Source organism: Pinus tabuliformis, chromosome 3_1 (genome assembly GCF_031772625.1).
Source record: "Pinus tabuliformis cultivar Carrire ecotype Pingquan chromosome 3_1, CPIR1, whole genome shotgun sequence".
In the NCBI taxonomy this organism is placed as follows: domain Eukaryota; kingdom Viridiplantae; phylum Streptophyta; class Pinopsida; order Pinales; family Pinaceae; genus Pinus; species Pinus tabuliformis.
In genome coordinates this window covers 138,879,357-138,899,934 of record NC_142301.1, presented here as the reverse complement: position 1 = coordinate 138,899,934, position 20,578 = coordinate 138,879,357, and the positions used below count along the sequence as shown (strand labels likewise).

At 38.4% G+C, this 20,578-nt stretch overlaps 1 protein-coding gene across 1 annotated transcript in view; it reads left to right on the top strand.

Annotated features, from left to right (window-relative positions):
- Positions 1-20,578, top strand: part of LOC149186160 (proteasome subunit alpha type-2-B) — a 133,010-nt gene that overhangs the window by 42,600 nt on the left and 69,832 nt on the right. The window contains exon 3 of the mRNA XM_089410920.1: positions 5,429-5,493. Within this exon, the coding sequence (XP_089267046.1) occupies positions 5,429-5,493 (65 nt within the window). The remainder of the gene's footprint in view (positions 1-5,428; positions 5,494-20,578) is intronic.

Below are 20,578 nucleotides of genomic sequence, written 5' to 3'. Positions count from 1 at the left end.
TAGTCAAGGCCTTGCTTAATTGCAATGTGACAATGTTGGTCATGATGTTGATGCTTGTTGATGGCTTATCAATTCGACTTTTCTTATGAGAATATTTCTATTTGAGAGTATCCTTGTACCGACTATGGAATTATGAATACCTCCCTAGTTAAGAGGGAGTGTTGGAAAATGTAATTAGGTTCGGTCTTCATAATTATTCTTGTACTTGTATGATTATGTATTTGATGTAAAAAGCAAAGCATGTTCTTCATGCCTCTAGGATTCATTGAATGAAAGTCCCATTTGGACTTCTCAAGGAAAAATAGAAGTTAAAAAAAAATGTAATTTCACCTCAAGAAGCTAAGGCGGCCTTCTTGGGTGACAAGTCGACTCACTGAAAGGATGTGTCTTTTTACATATGAGAACAACTATATATTGGCATGCATCCTCCTCCAATTTGGCAGGCAATTCAGTTATTTTTGTGATGAATTCTAAGGAAGAGATGTGTGAATTTTAGAGAAAAGACTCATAAATTCCTAAAGCAGCTATTATGAGATATGTGTCTGAAATACTTCCGAGTTTTTTGGGCTGCATATGCGAGCCTTCTAGGGTTGAAGATCTGAAATATATATGCGCGAATTCTGTGTGAAGACTTGCAGGTTTTCTGTGAAAGATGATTTGAGACAAGTTCAAATTCCTTGTTACAAAATGATTAGAGATGTGGCAAGCTCCATGTGGAATAGGAGTTGAGATTGATGCATGTTATTATTATTGAGATTGATGATATTTCCTGTGGCTAAGATGATGAACTTGGAGGGCTTGACTTGTCTTCTTGGAGGTAGGATTTGGGTCTTGTATTTCTCACTTTGATCTGATTCTATAAGAAGAGGATATTTTCTGGGTTTTCCCCCTTGTGGGGTTTTAGCCCTAGCTTAGAGAGCCTACATCTTGTGTTCTTTGTTTCTTGTGATCTTCATATTTTATATTATGGTAATTGCTTGATGAAAGAAGAGAACATAATAATATTAATAAAGAAGCTAACAAATTCACAAGTAATTATCATGGCAGAGAAATCAACTTTAATTCGCAAGCCTACTGATTTCTCAACACCATCAAAAGAAGGAATGGTAACTTTCCTACCTTGTGCATCAGAGCCTGATTATGTTGCCCCCTGGGTCTATTCTTGTATTTGATGTTGTTGTATTCTTGGAAAGATATTGCTGCTCATGTATTTTCTTCTAGTGTTGCATACTCGTAAGTATTCATTAAAGAGTCCATTCTACTCTGCTGTGCCCTGGGTTGCCATTGGCTGACCGTCTAAAAATCCAGGGAGTAAGAGTCTGATTACTTCCATTGGTTGCCCAAGCGTTAGACAGAGCAAAAGTATTTAAGGGGCCAAGATTATGGCTACTTCTCCCTTTAACACTAGTCTTGTTACCAACTTTTAAACCATTAGCAACATTGTCACTTGAATTGTTTATGGTTTGGATGAGTTGCGTCATTTGTTGCTATCCCTGGGCCATTTGTTGTTGCCCTTACACTAGCAAATTGGTTATTTCTATTTGCCCATTGATTAGCACATGTAAGAGGTCATTAGTATCCGACTCTCCTTGTCCTTCCCTATTCTTGATGGCTATACTGTGGTTAAGTCTTTTCTTTTTGATTGTAACGTTACTTGTATCTTCTCGAAGAATGCAAGGCTCATACACTCACAAGCTGGCAGGATGCACAATTCAGATACCATTGTAATGTCCCTAGGAGATTTTGCCCTTATGGTTTATAAATTCATGAGACATGCACTACCAATTTACAATATTCTTTCCACTTCGAGCATAGATAACGTAGAGTACACAATGATGCAGAGAATAGTAAACTTGATGTTAAATTTCTAATACCAGCGAAATTTAATTTCTCACGACAATTTAGTTTATCCCTAATTTATTATTTATTTTACCCATATAATAACTGAATCACCAAAAAATAAAATCATTGGTATCTTTAACTTCTAGAATTAAAAAAGTATGCAACAGAAATAAACCAGAGAGATCAATCACACATTGCAAAAATTAATTAATCCACAAACAATTCTCCATCATTTCATTATTTGAAAATTCTGGGTTTTTTGACCCATAAAGATACAGGGAGAAATACAATTTAGATCTTGCAACTTGACTTCTTCAGAATGAATTCGGCCCAAGTAAATCAACATCAATGAAATATGCCTCCAAATGAAATTGCTTTGAAGTAATCGACCTCTAGCAATCAGATTTGCGCCCTCCAACAACTTGATCTACACCTTGCCACTAATGCACATTGGAAAATCACCAACACTCAAACAAGTCGGCCTCCTCCAGACAAACTTGATCTTCTTTTGGCAACTCGGCCTTGCAATCTCCTCCAACTCGGCCTCCTGGATTCTCTCAAATCCATTGACACTTCTCCTCCTCTACGCATTGGTCACTAGGCCACTCACTCTGTAGAGAGAATTGCTCTCTCTCGTGATGGCTTGCTCACACTTGTGCTCTTTGTTGTGTCTTCATCTCCATCACTAGCGTCTATTTATAATCTTCAGTGAGTCCAAATTTCTAACACCAATCTCCATCCTAGAAACATCTTGAATCTTCCTTCTAGAAACATCTTGAAGATTCCTTCTAGAAACATCTTGAAGATGAATGGTTGAGATTATTTCTAAGCAACTAGAAAATCACCCAATAGTCCAATTAATTGACTTCAATTATTGTACTTTTTCCAAGTTAAACTTAGGAAAGAAGACACAAATCACTAGAAGAGGCAAATAATGTCTTCCATATGCTAAGACACCAAGCAATTGTAGAAGACCTTCTGATGTTACTCACATCAACACTTGATAGTATGCAATAATTTAATATAATAGTCAGCCACTATGGCTGCTATACCAATAGTTTGGAGTAATCAACAATTGTTCTCTACCAATACAAAATATCCACTTAAGAATCTATAACTGAAATCAACACTAATAATCTTTTAAATTCTTGACCAACTCACAAACTAATTATCTTTTGAATCTTTGCCTACTAGGGATTGGCTGTGCCCTAACGATCTGCTACAAATCCGCCAATCCTTGTTGCCAATTAGTGCGTATGGCTAGAAGAATGCCCAAAATGCACAATTGAGTCTGCTACTTCAATCTTCCCACGGGGTATTTAGGCTAGCCGAATCACAAAGTTGCACAATTGGTACGCATTGTTTAGGGAGCCCAAATGCTCCCATTGCCTCAGAAGTTTGACTTCTTGTTGCCTCCAATAGGTCATTGCACCAGATTCGCTGTCCAGCAATGCCCAAAATTAGGGCTAACCACAGGAACCCTTAACGTTCTTGTTGCCCTAATGTGGTTGTAAGATGGGACGTCTTGCTGAAGTTTTTCTTTTGTTGTGCGAATATGGATTAGGGTGCCACAAGGTACAACCTTGCTAAGTCGAACATATATCCTTTAATTTGCTGCAGGGAAGCCTTGGCATTGATGGTCACTGACCAAACTTGCTCTACAATATTCTCCATCCAAGAACCTTCACCTCAGATCTCAATCACTTGGCCACAAGACTAGACATGGTCCATTATTTGATTTGTGAGCTTTCGGGACATCACTCTGACTGGACAGACCCTTGAAGGGTCTCGATTGCTCAAAGACTACCACACTCTCTCATAATCGACTTTGATGGCTTAGGAGAATCACAATTCTTCACAAAAACGACTGGGAATATAACCACTGAAAATACTGTTGTTGCTTGAAAGTTGAAACAGAGTTGGTTGACCTAGAAAACACCCAGAGAAAACTTCGACCTTACGAGCTAGACAGATCCAAGTGGTTCCAAGAGAATATGCTGTGCCAAAACAAAGAAAAAAGTGACTAGCTAGGGTGGGATCACCTCCACCAAAACTAGGCAAAGGAGAAAAGGGGTCTTAAAACCCTCAGAGCCTCAGGCTCAGGAAAACAAATACAAATCAATCCAATTCAATGATCAGAAAATGATTAAATCTCTCCTTTATTTATAGATTCTTCATGGGGGGTTTCTCTTCCTTGATCTAATGTGAGGGGTTCATGCAGCCCCCAATTTGGGCTTTTGCCCTAGTTACCCCAAAATTTACCGAATGTTGCCTCGAAACATTAGATAATGGGGTTCCCCCTTGTCAACTACAAAGTAGCCTACGTGATTGGATAGGCTACTTCATCCTCCCTTGGGCCATTAGTCCATTGGGGGCATTACATAACTTCTTTTTTTGAACTTTAGTCAGTTGTCATAAAATCATGCTAAGTTATTTTAATGCTAACACACTAGAATGCTTAAAGATTGCCACATTTTGGACAAGGGCACTTAGCGTATTAGTAAACCCATTCTATATAGAGATTGTTAGAGAAATCCTTAACATGTTTTCAATTGATAGATAGATCTTGTAAATAGAAACTTATATCCTAAGGATGCAATATTTTACTTCCTATTATAGTTATTTGGAAGCTTAAGGAACACAATAATATATTGGTAATTTATTATTTTTGTGTGGTCCAAAGTAAGATACATGCCTACATGCATTCTGATTGGGGTGTAAACTCTTTTGTAATTTACTACATCTGAGTTTTTATACATTAGGTCTAAGTTACTTGAGAAGGTGAAATTGGTATAGATCTTTGCAAAGCCACTTTCTAAGAGTTAGGAACCAGGGGAATGATACACTCACATGCATATATGTTAATAATATTATAAAACATATTACATTCATAAATATTGGAAAAATGATAGAGATTATAGAAAGTTTAGTGAAGTAGTTAAGGACCAAAGAATTTTTTTGGCATCATTTCTTTTGTGCTCTATCCATCTCTGGTGTTCCAAGTTCATTGCTTTTCTGCATCTTTAATTATTTGATTGTGTTCATGTTAAAAATAGGTCTTCACATGGGTGTAAGATTGGTTGACCTTCTCACCTGAGTTACATCTCCATTCCTATGTAGTATGTACCACTTTCTGAAATGGATGCCAATATACTAACACACTTCAAAAGACGGTAGACTTTGTTGCACCTAAATCTATGTAATTATACAGTAATGTATCCAAATTTGGAAAAGGGATATAACCTTTCCGTTCATATTGTTCAAATTTATGATCTATGATCTGTAGCCAAAAGCTGCTTTTTACATTTATCTGCTGCTTAGCTTAGCTTTCAAGCTCATATCGATTTCTTTATCTTCATACAATTTTGAAAATATGCTGATATTGGGATCCTTTGACAAACTAATGCTATGCTTGTACCTTTTTCTGAATTGCTGATGGACATGGTTAGTCATTGGTAGCGGCAGATTGATCCGTTTTTATAAGTCACCACCTGCAATACTTGAAGAAAATTCAAGAGATATAACTTCTATTTCAAAGTAAAAGCTTGTCTTAATGTTTTCACAATTTTTTTCATTTTGAATGCAGCTGCAAATGGAGTTGTTATTGCAACAGAAAAGAAGTTGCCCTCAATACTTGTTGACGAGTCATCGGTAAAATTCCACCTGATCTGTAACTCAGGATATTGTAACTGACCGTTTCGTCTGTATCATGCAAATTTACTTTTCTATGGGTTTAGAAGTGCAATGGAATTGTTTTTAGTTGTCTCCAGGAGTAAATATTTACAGAGATATGCCCAGTTCTTGCTTTTCACTACATTTAGAACATATAATTCTCATGTTTTATGTGACTGTACATTTATTGTTGGGAATTAGATTATGATGTCATTGTGGATACTTAATTTGCGTGATCTTCTGTTATATGAATCCCTTTATGGATAGTTATCATTTAAAAGTACCATTCTACATGTAATAAAAATGTTTGTTTTATTGTAACATATTGCAAACTCTTCCTGTTGAACAACACTAACATATGTATGTTAATATGTTCAAGAAGGTAGATAATGGATTTCACCCTTCTGATGACACTGAGCCAACCCTAGGTAGTACCCTCGTAAGAATAGATAGACAAGCTTATTGGATATACAAGCTTTCAAGATGAAGAGAGTCGTCATTGAACTAGTAATAATGCCACCACCCATCAACCATGGAATGGTAATATGGTATTGTTACCCACCAAAAGTGGGTAATCCATAGGAGAATTTTTTTCTCCTCATTTGACAGCAACCAACTAGCAGCCCTATGATGGTCGATAGACAACATTCTGCCAGAGTTTTCCACCCATTGCTCTGGTCAACTCTCTCTCATTTGTCACTATTCTTGAAGGAAGTTGGGTCATCTATCAATAGGTACTCTAACCATTCTAACAGTCATGTGGTTTTTTTTAATGTTATGGGCATATTGATATGGATCACAGGGAAAACTGGATGATTGACAGATCTCAATTGTATCCTTGTTCCCACACTTCACTTGGGAGGTTAGTCTTTGACTATAGTCTAGTGGAACCTCCTTTGAGGTCTTAGGGTTCAGGAAGGGTGCTACCGGGCAGGCATTTATTGATATAGTGTGCCAAGGTAATCAATACTTACTACTTTCCATCTTTCCCGATTATTTATCTCCAATCTTTGGGTTGTTTGTTATTGATCATTAGGATTGGCACCCTATATCCACATCCTTTTTTCAGGGCTTGGAAACATGACCTCAGAGGTTTATGCTGTTGGAAAATCATAAAGGCAGAATTTTTTTCTCATCTTGATAATTACTTGTGATTTCTTTATCATCTTATTATCTTGTTTATGCTTTTCTTTTGTCTTTTTATCATCAAGCAACTACCAAAATATGAACATGAAGATCAAAGACACAAGCTGTAGGCTCTGAGCCAGGGAAAAACCCCTCTCTGAGGGAAAAACCCAAAAGTCTCTTCTCTTCTCCAAGAGCCAAATCAAATGAGACAATCAAGACCCTTTGACCAAGACTTTCCTCCATCCATAAAGTCAACCTCCTAGTGTGATCAATCAAACTTACAAGTCAACACAAGTCTGCTCCATAGAAATAAGTCAACAATAGTCTCAGCCTGCTCTACAATTCTGGAGCTCACACTGCACCTTCAGTCTTGCAATCTTCGCTGATCTGTTACAAACCTTTTCTTCGCATGTGTGACAGAGTAAGTGCAAATTTAGTTCTTCGCTTGGTCTCGTTACTTGTCCTTCTCTAATAGACTCTTCGCACTTATTTTTGTTACAACTGCAGATCGAATCTTTTTTTTTTTTTGCATACTTCCAAACTAGGTCGAGTTCATTTGCTATACATAGTGGTTGGAGGCTATTCTTTGAGGTCGACATGAACAGTAGGCAGGCCAACTTGATGGTGGAGGCATAGATGACTCAATTACATCAAAATAATTTCATTTCTTTGATACAAAATGCCCAATAAGGGGCTAGACTCATGAATCAACCCTAGAAGCCTTCAATGGAAGCTTTGACCTAAAAATAAAATAAATAAGGCATGAAACCCATGCTCATAGATAATTTCTTTTAATAAAAAATTTCTTTTCTTTCTTTTGACAAATACATTACATCATGACTCAAATACAATTATGAAGACTGATGCTAGTTACATTTCTCAACACTCCCTCTTAAATAGGGAGGTATTCATAATTGTTCAATTGGTACCACGTTGAAACTTGACCTCAATTTGAACTTTATTGTGTCCTGAATTGCTCTGAGATTGTTGTGTGATGATTGTGTAATGCCATTGTTTCTTTGAGCTGTGTTTAAAGAATTTTCATGATAAATTCTAGATGATTGTGATGCTAATTTCAATTAGAGTTAATTCTGATCCATCGTTCTGCTAATCTCAACAGAAAAATAGCTCAGACAGTCCTAACGGTGTCCGTCATCGATGAGATCAATGGATGTATTAGTATCACTGTTATAATCTCCCAAGTAGTTTCTATTTTAGTATTTCATAAATAGCAACCATTTCCTTTTTATGGAGGTCGTTGACACATCACTGTATACACATTCCTTATGGGACCACCTGCTGCTTGTTGAATTTGATTTTGGTTGCTTATAGGTGAATTGAGTAGATGGAATACTTACCCTGGTCTCTCATATTCAATTAATCTTTGTACCACAAGAATTTACAACCCAGCATGCTCTGACAATTTGTGGGTGTGAGTGGGCTGGTGAATGGAGTGCAGGCTGCAGTAAATGAGATTTGCGTCTCATGATCTCCAGCAGATTCCTTTGTCACAATGGGACCTTTTGCTGATGTAATCTTTAATCTACTCATAAATTAATGTTAAAATCACTATGGAGATTTTGCTAACATGTTGTTGGGTAAGGGCGTCGTGTTCCTACTCCTATCAACATTATAGCCATAGATGTTATGTTATAGGAGTGTTTTAACTTTTAACACAACCGTTGGGGTATATTATCTTTACAAGCAACATGGTCAAGCAGAGGACAATCCAGCCATTTCCTTTGGCTTGTCCTAGTTAAAGAATGATCGAGAAGACACATGAAACATAAAAGGGTTCATTGCATAGTCGGTTTTCATCTAATTTAAATATATACATACAAAAATGAATCAATTTTTGCCAGGAAGAAAACTATTCCAATTGATGCACAAGAGAGTTGAGGTCTCTATTTGCTGGGACAACAATTCACTTTATTAAGCCTAAGCATTTGCAGGGACAACAATTCAATTTATTAAGATTGACCCATATTGGTGAAATGGACATGACATGGGCCTGCTATTTGTGTATCAATCCCTCCTTTGGTCGCATCTTGTCCTTTAGAACTTCTAGCTGCAGAGCTGAGATGATACCTTTTCTTCTTGTTGGGCACATATTCGTGATCTGATAAATTTGTTGTTGTGTTGGTCCCTGCTTTAGATACCAAACTAGCAACCCTCTTAGAGTCTTGGAATATCAATCTTTAGTCTTTGGGTATGGTCATAGCGATCCTTTTCCTTGTGCACCCTTTTCTAGTCTTTGGGTATGGTCATAGTGATCCTTTTCCTTGTGCACCCTTTTCTAGTGATTTTGAGAATAGGGTCATATCCTAGTTGTTTCCCTATCAAGTCCTTAAGGACTTCATCTTCCTTTTGCTTCTTTGGAACACGTCTCTTTTTTTAGTTGTACTTTGTGAACAACAGATTCTTCCTCACATCTATTTGGAGTTTATTGTTTCCACCCCTTATGCATGAATAACTTTTTCATCTCTTGTCCAAGATTGAATCCCTGTGCACTTTGATTTTTCTTTTCCATAGCACAATGTTTTTGATGAAAAATTCGATCAGCTATTGTTTCATTGGAGTTTTCATCACCTCCCTCATTTATTAGTATCCCTTTCTGTTTGCTCATTGATGGACCAGTCATTGCTTCAACGCTTCTTTTCTTGGAAATACTAGGGTCATCCTTGGCCCTCCTAGAATGTCACAATCATTAACATCTTTTTTTGGCATTTCCTTACAAGGTGTCCATATTGCCTATAAAATTTAAATGATGCACCTAAAGGGGATATGAACGTAATCTATCTGTTGTTGACAAACCCATTTCCAATCTCCATGTCTATAATATTAGGTGTGTTGAAATTTGATGACTAAAAAGTTTCCTGCAATCCCAACCCGGTTTTAATTTCATATTATCACTCCCATTCATTTAAATGCCCTTTCCCATAAACATACGTTCAACATATAGAATTCTGGAAATGAAATTTTTAGATTAAAACACGTGGGACTATCAACACATGCTGAAAATAAATATGGACATAAATAGACCAGCGACACATAAAAATACACAGATTTTTGGTCAACTTAGACCCAGGCAAACCCCTTCAATCTTCTCCGGGAAAACCTGTTAGAGAGCTCTTCAAAGTTATTTATCTTTCTAAGTTAAGGAAAAATTCATTTGCAGACAAAACAAAACAACAAAATACAACTTATCTCTTCAGCCCGAAACTCCTTGAAAATTGTGCCTAGTTTGCCTCGATTTCCATGCCCACTTGACGCTGAAAATATGTACTGTACGGATATAGGCTGTACAGACTATACTGTACGGATTTTCGTATGGACTGTATTGATTCTTTTATTTTTTTCTCAAAAACTTCTCTTGAACAATGTGCAACTCAACATTAAATGTTGTTTGTATTGTACCTTCTGTTGTCTTCTATGCCTTGATTTTCGTGCCCATCTTTGCCCATAAATCACTCCTTCAGAACATTTCTCCAGCTCTCAGCCTCCTTTCTCCAATCTGCTCTCATGAAGAATGAATGTAGTCTTTTTTTTCTTTTTCCCCATTTGTTTCCCCAATGACTTTTGGGCAACCCTAAGATCTAATGGCTCAGATTCATTTAGATCAAGGGATGAGAATAAATGTGCATTTAATTCTTTCTTTCTATTTTTTAACTCACCCATTAAATAAAGTACACACATTGTACTTCATGTCTAAAGTCACTTTTCACTTTATAATTTAACATTGATTTTACCACTTATAAAATCACTTTCACTTTATAAAGTCACACTTAAGAAAAGAATTATTTTGGACACTTTTCCCTAGGTAGACACTAACCCATGGGAAACCACTTGCCCAAGGTACATTAAAAATCAACACTCCCTCTTACTGAGGAAAGTGTTTCTTACCACACCCATCTTGTCCCTGAAATGGACATGCTTGCCTCTTGGCAAGGACTTCGTGAGAACATCAACCACCTTCTCATCTGTCGATATATACTCCAGCTTCACTGCCCCCTTCTGAACATAGTCCCTGATGAAATGATATCTGATGTCAATTTGTTTTGACCTGTCATGAAACACTAGATTCTTCGTGAGTTTAATGCAACTTTGATTATCATAGTGAATAACCGTCGGTCTCAACTCCTGATCAAATAGGCCATACAACAACTTGCGAATCTAAATGGCCTCACAAATAGCCTGGCCAACAACCATATACTTAGCCTCAGAAGAGCTCAAAGCAACTGAATTTTACTTTCGACTGAACCACGACACAACTGTCGAACCCAATCCGAAGCAACACCCTGAAGTTCTTTTCATGTCAGAAGCACGCCCTGCCCAATCTGAATCTATGTAACTTGCCAACCTCACTCGATCTCCCCGCCTATAGTCCAGACCATAATCAATAGTCCCCTGCACGTAGCGAAGAATGAGCTTTGCAGCTACCCAGTGCACCCTCCTGGGCTCAACCATGAACTCTCTAAGTGTGTTCACTGCAAAGCATATATCTGGTCTAGTGTTGACCAGATACATCAAGGACCCAATAAGTTGTCTATGCAATGTGGGATCCACCAAATTAGAATCTAAAGCATGAAGCTTCTTCTCGTTGGTGATCATAGGTGTAGACATGGGCCTACAGTCTGCCATGTGAAATCTGCTCAACACATCCACAACATACTGCCCCTGCCCCAAAAAGATATGCCCTTCCTCCTGCCACACCTCAAGCCCCAAAAATTAATGCATCAACCCAATGTGCTTCATCTCAAACTCCATAGCAAGATCCTCCTTGCAACCACTTATCAGTCTCTTTGCCTCAGTAATGAACAAGTCATCAACATACAACACAAGAATGAGCGGATCATCCCCTACAATAATGTAGTATATGTTTGGATCTGCATCACTCTTCATGAAACCCATTTGTTGCAAGCAAGTATCAATCCTCGAATACCAAGCTGTCGAAGCTTGCTTAAGTTCGTAGAGTGCTTGCCTCAATCGACATACATGGGTCTCCCGCCCAAGTACCTCAAAGCCCTGTGGCTGCTCAACATACACCTCCTCCTCTATAACTCCGTTCAGAAATGCGACACATCCATATGATGGAATCTGCCAACCCATTTCTGCAGCAATAGAAATAAGGGACCAGATAGAAGTGTACCGAGCTACGGGAGCGAAGGTCTCATCATAGTCAACTCCCTCTATTTGTGAGAACCCTCTAGCCACAAACCTCGCCTTGAACTTCTCAATGCTGCCATCCACAACATGCTTGATCTTGTAGAGCCACCTAGAAGTCACAACTGACTTGCCCTCAGGCCTAGGCACCACTTCCCAGACATTGTTCTTAATGATAGAGGCATACTCCTCCACCATAGCCTCTCTCCATACCTCTTGACTGACAACCTCCTCATAGCTAGTGGGCTCAGAGTCAACAATGTTGGTAGCCTTGGCTACATAACTACAAAACTACTCAGGTGGCACACTCTTCCTGTTCACCCTCTACGGAGGACTAACAGACTCCGCTTCCTTCAAGGTGTCTTGAAGCCACTTGGGCCTCCTCTTCCCTGAAGAAGCTTCCCCATAGGGAACCTCATCCTTTGCTCCCCAGTCTGGTGAACTTGAAGGTCTGCCAACTGACCCTGGTGTGCCTATACCAACAACTGTCCTCGAAAAACTTGTACCGGCATCTGTGCCTGTGTCAGTGGAAGTGCCTTGTGAACTCTGTACCAATGGACTCCCTAAAGAATTGCTTAGTGAACTCGCCACTGGTGCCCCAGATGTCACTGACACTAAAGTACCTCCGGTACTAGTTGGTCCAGAACCCTGAGGTACTGCTCCCTGTACCTGACCTCCCTGCTGAGGAGAAGTCTGTGACTCTCTCTCATCATACTCTCGTGATCTTCGATAGGCCCTCTCCTCCTCGAACTTCACATCCCTCCTAATCACCACTCTCCGTTTAGAAGGAATGAAGATCCGATAGGCCTTCGAAGTCTCGCTGTAACCCATAAAGATACCCTTCTCTGCCATGGGTTCCAGCTTCGTCTTCTGCTCCTTGGGGATATAAGAATATGCAAGACATCCAAAGATACGAAGATGTCCCACATGAGGCTTCTCTCCAGTGAAAGCCCCTTCCGGAGTCATATTTCCCAATACGCTGTGAGGACTCCTGTTCTGAAGATAAAAATTAGTGTTGCAAGCCTCAGCCCACAAAAACAAAGGCAACCCTTGATGATGAATCATCGCTCTAACAACCCCAACAATAGCTCTGTTCTTCCTTTTAGACACCCCATTTTGCTGGGGGTTGTAAGGAACCGTGAACTCTCTCCTAATGCCCTCTTGTGCACAGAAGTCAGAAAACCCACCATCGGTGTACTCACCACCATTGTCTGACCTCAAGACCCGAATCTTCCTACTTGTCTGCTTTTCCACAAGAGCTTTGAACTCTTTAAAGCGACTGAAGACCTCACCCTTGGTCTTTAGGAAATATATCCAAGTCCTCCTAGAGTAGTCATCAATGAATATAACATAATACTCATAACCACCCAAAGACACATGAGACATACGACCACTACCATCAGTATGAATCATGTCTAGTATACCTTTAGATCTGCTGTTGCTCGCTGGGAATGGTAACTTGGTGTACTTGCCCAAAGCACACCTCTGCAGGCCTCATAATGCTCGACAATGAAATTAGGAACTCCAGTAGTGATCTCCCTCAGTACTCTCAAAGCTCCATGATGCATATGTGCCATCCTCCGGTGCCATAACTCGCACAAGTCTCTACTGTTGGTGGTACTAGTGTGAGTGCTACCAGATTTGCTACTCACTAATGCTCTTGCCAACCGAAAACTGAACCTGTATAGTTTCCTAGAGCGGACTCCAATCACTTTGGCCGAAGTGATGGAAGCTCCTCCTAAGAAAGTGTCGTCAAACCCATTCTCCTCCATGGTAGACACTGAAATCAAGTTCTTCTTTATCCCCGGAACATACAAAACATCCATGACCTTCAAAGGAGGCAAAGACTCCCTCTCAAAGGTCATAGTCCCCACACTAAGAGCTCTCGTAGTGTGATCATCTCCTAGTTCAATCTCAATATCAAGTGCCCTCTCTGCAAGCTGTGATAAGAACTCCCGTGTACCTGTCATATGGTGGGAAGCCCCGCTATCTATGTACCACACATCGGATGATGTACTCCTACTAGATGTAGAAGTAATAAATGCAAAGTCCTTGTTACATTGTGAAGCAAACTGCTCCACCTCTGCTGAAGCTGCTGTACCCTTCTTCCCCTTGTTCTTCCTCTCAAGACAAGTAGCAGCATAGTGTCCCATCTTTTGACATGCCCAACATTTGACTTTGGACATATCCGTATCTTTCTTCTTGTTCTTCTCCTTTCCTTTAGCCCCATTTGATGAAGCCCCTTTCTTGGCCTTCCCGTTGTTCTCCCCCCAGCTGTCAAGGCTACACCCTCCTCATCTGCTATCTTCACGCCACCACTGCCAGTCTTTTGTATCTCATGTTGCACACAATCATCCCAGAATCTGTCCCAATTGGGAAGATTCTCCCTAGAGGTAACAACATCTCCAAATACCTCCCAAGACTTAGGAAGTCCCGCTACAACTATCCTGACAACTCTGTGGGTGCAACTGCCTCACCAATAGCAGTAAAATCATCATGTACTTGTTTTACCCTGCCAAGATAATGAACTACACTGTCAACCTTTGTCATCCTGATGTTCTTCAATTGTTCTTTGAGTACCATATTCTTGCTCTCATTGGTACTCTGATAGAGAGTGGTTAGAGTTGTCCACATCTGATATGCATATGTGTTTGCTATCACTGGAGGAACCACACGATCCTTTAGACTGTCCATCAAAATCCTTTTTGCCTTTGCATTATTTTTTGTGAAATCAGCAAGTTCATCTGCAGCAGGAGGTACAACCACTTGTCGCACTATGTCCCAGACTGTTGCTTCCTCAAATAATGTCCGAATTTTGTCCTTCCAAACGACATAGTTGGATATCCCATCTAGTCTGTCTTCTATCCTTAAGAACATGGCTATGACTGCTTTTCAAAATTTACAAAACCAAGGAAATGGAGAAATGAACTTTCCAGCACACCTTGCTGTTCCAAAAGTTCAATCTGTGTGAAATTTCACCTTGTTGTCCCAAAATATCAGTTTGCTGTCCAAAAATTCAGTTTGTTGTCCAAATCACTGTTTGCTGCCCTAAACTACTGTCTGTTGTTCAAACTGCAATTTTTAGCCTTTAGCTCTGATACCATGTTGAAATTTGATGACTAAAAAGTTTCCTGCAATCCCAACCCCTCCCATTCAGTTAAATGCCCTTTCCCATAAACATACATTCAACATATAGAATTCTGGAAATGAAATTTTCAGATTAAAACACATGGGACTTTCAACACATGCTGAAAATAAATATGGACATAAACAGACCAGCAACACACATAAAAATACTCACAGATTTTTGGTCAACTTAGACCCAGGAAAACCCCTTCAATTCTCTCCGGGGAAAACCTGTTAGAGAGCTCTTCAAATTTATTTATCTTTCAAGTTCAGGAAAAATACATTTGTGGACAAAACAAAATAGAAAAATACAACTTATCTCTTTAGCCCAAAACTCCTTAAAAATTGTGCCCACTTTGCCTCGATTTCCATGCCCACTTGAAGCTAAAAATATGTACTGTATAGAGACGGATTGTACTATAAGTTTTTTTTCAAATACTTCTCTCGAATAGTGTGTAACTCGTAGCATTAAATGTTTTTCGTATTGTACTTTATGTTGTCTTCTATGCCTTGATTTCCGTGCCCAACTTTGCCCATAAATCACTCCTTCAGCTTGCTGCAACAAATTTCACCTTCAGAACTTTTCTCCAGCTCTCAGCCTCTTTTCTCCCATCTGCTCTCATGAAGAATGAATGCAATCTCTCTTTTCTTTTCCCCCTTTTTAACCCCAAATGACTTTTGGGCAACCCTAAGATCTAATGGCTCAGATTCATTTAGATCAAGGGATGAAAATAAATGTGCATTTAATTCTCACTTTCTATTTTTTAACTCACCTATTAAATAAAGTACCCACTTTGTACTTTATGTCTAAAGTCACTTTTCACTTTATAATTTAACATTGACTTTACCACTTATAAAGTCACTTTCACTTTATAAAGTCAAACTTAGGAAAATAATTATTTTAGACACTTTCCCCTAGGTAGAGACTAACCCATGGGAAACCACTTGTCCAAGGTACATTAAAAATCAACAAGGTGGTGCATCTTTTAGATTTAGTTACACAAAAATCTTTGTAATTGAAGTTATATCTTTGTTTGGGGTTTTTAATCTGTTAATAAGCTTGCACATACGATTTCCTATCGCCTTTAAACATCTTTTCTCCAATTTGCTCTCATGAAGAATGAATCTAGTCTCTCTTTTCTTTCCCACCTTTTGTTTCCCTAAATGACTTTTGGGCAACCGTAAGATCTAATGGCTCAGATTCATTTAGATCAAGGGATGAGAATAAATGTGCATTTAATTCTCACTTTCTATTTTTTAACTCGCCCATTAAATAAAGTACCCACATTGTACTCTATGACTAAAGTCACTTTTCACTTTATAATTAAACGTTGGCTTTACTACTTATAAAGTCACTTTCACTTTATAAAGTCACACTTAGGAAAATAATTATTTTGAACACTTTTCCCTAGGTAGAGACTAACCCATGGGAAACCACTTGTCTAAGGTACATTAAAAATCAACAAGGTGGTGCATCTTTTAGATATAGTTGAACAAAATCTTTGTAATTGAAGTTATATCTTTGTTCGGGGTTTTTAATCTGTTAATAAGCTTGCACGTACGATTTCCTATTGCCTTTAAACATCTTTTTTGTCATAAATATAAGTGCATGTAAGGTAGTTTTAACTTTTACCCAAAGAAGCTTCACAAATTTTTCTCAATGGATCAAAGGAAGGATGCCATTTCTTTAGGGATAAGAAGCACTATCTCTATTCCAGTGATCTTTTCCAATTAAGTCTCCATCCCTTCCTTTTCTAAGAATGAAATTGAGCTAAATTTTAGTTGGAATGTGAAGGATAGGTGCATACACTTCTTGTTGCTTCCATACTGTTTTCACCCATACAAAGATGGTTGTCTTAATACAATGTTGCATGAAGCAGGGACGTTTTTGGGATGTGAAGCGTCGGACGTGTCATTTTCCAAAAATCTAGGAAGCGAAGTGTCTAATATATATATATATGTAATTTTTTTTCCATTTGTATTAAAACAAAATCCAAAATACCAAATTAGATGTAGAAGATATGAAAACATGGATATTTGTACATAAATCAAGATAGATATGGTATCCATTGTACATCAATGATTAATTATTCGAGCATCAACCATCTAGAATCTAGATTTTTCTCCTCTTGTCTAGCCTTTGCCTCTACCTCGATTGTCTAGGGATATTAGTCAACGTTGCCCAATTTTAATCAAACTACCTAACCCAAGCATTAAAATATGGTAGAAAAAGCTTAACATGCTTGATCAATGATTTTGACTTGATTGAAAGGAAATTTTTGCTAAGGCCATGACAAAGGAGTTCAAAAATTAACACCACCAACACTAGGGTACATATAGCGCTTGGTGCTCTTGATTAAATGCCAATCACATACTCTCATACATGATATAATCTAATGAAATGCCACAATCATATTGATCTTAAATTCCTGAAAATTGTTAAGTCTGTTAAATTTTGAATAGGATATGAAATTATATTTTCTCCATATGAAGTCTGATGAGGCCGGAACTACTCTCAAACATCCTGAGTCATTTCATTTTAATGTTAAAAATTTAAGTAAAATGATGAAAATGAAAGATAAAAGAGAATGTCAACTTTAGTCTAAAATAAAAAAGTTAGACATTGAGCCCTCGCAGAACCGCACGTCTCCCTCTGGATCTGCATGGATCCTTGCCCAAACCTCCATGGATCCTTTCCCTGATTCGTGGATTAGGAATCCAGAACTGCTGATCGATTCTGTGTTGTTTCAGATTTCCAGGAATAGCCTCAAAACGGTGAAACTTTGATCCGTACAGGATACGGTTCCGGCCTTAGATCCTCGTATCCATGCGACAGCCATATGTGAAAACGTATCATGCGAGTTTGGAATGTCTGATTCAGATTTAGATGGGTCACTTCTCATCTCTGTCCTCTCGGCTTTAGTCTTCCTCTCAGCTTCGGATTGTGCATATCAGGATTTCCTAGCTAGGCCTTCATGGAGTCTACCAGTTAGGGTTGTCTCCACGTAGAACCTTGGCTAGTAAATTGCCACATCCTCTCCCATAACTAATCTCATTTTTCTTTCAAGTTTCAACAATTTAAAACAAATTTTGTTTTCCCTCTTTGGTTTGATATCCTCAATAGGTTGTCTCTTCCTTCTTATTATGTTTCATATGAAGTCATCCCCTGCTTGTACATCCATTGATGATTTTCTAGGCCTTTATTCTAAGAAATCATACAAGCTTTCATAGAAAGGATTACCATGTGGATCTAGTGCACTTTACTCTTGCTCCTTTGAAACCTCAAGAATAGGTTGATTTTTACTTGAATCACACACTTGATATCTCCATACTTGAAGGTTCTTATTAGAAGGAACTTGTTGAGACATCCGAGATTTATGACCCATGCAAGGAAATGATTTCTCTAAATTCATGAGTTGAACTCTCACTCTTGATTATGCATTCTGTCAGGTCTTGAGCAATTACCTCCTTGTAATGAGTCTAATGACTACTAGAGTCAGCTATGATGTTTGGGGGCATCCCTAATCTTTGAGTGATTTCATGCTTTGGAGGAGTCCCTTGTTTGTAAATGGTTTTTCCTCGGATCTCTCCAATGTGACGAGGTTGATTCAATAGGGTTGCCAAACTTTGGACTTTAGACTTTGGTTAAGTGATATTTGAGCCCTTTCAGAGTCTTCCCAACTTTCGAAAGATCTGTCCCCCTTGTTGTCTTAGGGTGCCATTGATCCTTGCTGCCATTTGTGAATAATTTCTTGCGAGATGAAGATAGAGTCCCCCAACAAGGCTTTGGATGGATCAAAGGAAAAATATACCAAATTTTTCTCAAATATATACTTATTTTTCACTTGTTAATTGTGTGGCTATTTCAAAGCCAACCTACTATTTACTTGTACAACTGATCCCTTATAATGGCTAGAGGATGATAATAATTCTGCCCCTTCTAGAGATCCTTTGTCCCTCGAAGTATAAGATGAGACCTATTTGCATGATCTTAGTAATTTGGCATTGGATTGTTGTAGAAGTGAAACCTTTTATTGGCTACAAGGTCATAATAGTTTAGAGATAAAATTAGCCTATTTTAGGTGAGCTGATTTTGGGTGGATGCTATCCTCAACATCAAATTTAGAATAAATTTATACTATATATCTGTGTTGTTACGAAGATATGAAATTAAGAATTTAGTGTAAATATCATTTTTCTTCTTATGTTTCTCTTAAAAATCAACTGAACCTGGGTATTATGCAATAACCCTTTGTCCTTTGGGTATCCTTTTGACAGAATTATTATTTTATGCAAACAGTAAGATGGTAGGTTAAAAAACCAAACCCCTTCCATCCATAGATTTTACCGATCCCCAGACCTAGCGGAGCAGCCAAAGACCTATCCAGAGCTTCTTTCCTTTGGCCTCTGATGTTAGGAGCATCCCTCGCTCCTACACCCCCCCAGGATCATGCAGCCAGACTCCTCGTTGGATTGTGAGGACTCTGATAACAAGCCAGCGCCACTGTTTCCCACCTTGTCGTTGGCTATCAGACTTGGGCATTCTTGACATATCGACCTCCAACTCTGTTAGTGTTTGTAGCTTAGACAGGTATTTCCATGAGGGTGTCTACTTATGGAAATCATTTTTAAAAGTGTCCTATGCTTTTTCAGAAGTTCACTTTATTTATTAATTAATAAAGTGATCATTTTTTATTAGAGTGGCTTTTAATTAATAAAGTGACTAAAGTGGGTCACTTAATAATTTAATTAAAAGAGAACCATTGATCTCACGGTTGGATCTTAACCGTTGAAGATTAGGTTTTTGGCTCATGTCAATGTTGTAAAAGAAGAGAGGGCAAAGGAAAAATACACACAAAACATTCATTTCACAAGTCACGTGAGTGAAGGAGAAAATCAGTGATCTGATTTTCAGTCACTGGTGAGGATTTCAGTGATAGTTCAGCAAGGAGAAGGCAACCAGTCTTCAACAAGGAAAATCACAGCCATAGAGCCTAGCAGAGCAGGCTGTACAGCTGTCCACAAGGATTCCATACAGCAGTACAGATTCAGTACAAGTATACAAATTAGACGGCAGGTTGCATTGATTTCAGTGTATACTGAAATTTTCAGGTTTACTGTTCGTTTGTAATTTTTCATAGTCATTTTCCCTGTAGGGGAGCTCTTATAACTCGTAAGTTCTGAAGATATATTTTAAATGATGAACTGATCTAGAAGAGCAGAAATAAATTGTGCAGCGTGGATCGCTTGTCCTGTTTTCCACTGCATGCAAAAGTTTATAATTCCAACAAGGAACTAGATCTGATCTGCTTAGATAACTGGTTTTAGGATAATTTAACGAGCCCTTGAATTATTCACTTAGCCTTCTATATGATCTGGTTATATGCATGTGTACGAGGCTGTCCTATTATTGCATCATTCTTTACTTCATCTTATCCTAGATTTAGCTTTGGCATTTTCTAGGAGCTGTGTTTGCACTCCCACATTGTACTCGTACTGGTTGTATCCTTTGAGTCCTATTGGCCTATTTATGGTCATTCATTGGACATTAATAAATTATCTCATCTTATCAGTGATCCTCGCGTGACTCTGATAAACAACTCAAGGTTTAATGGGAAATCAGTATATGTTCATTACATAAAAGGGA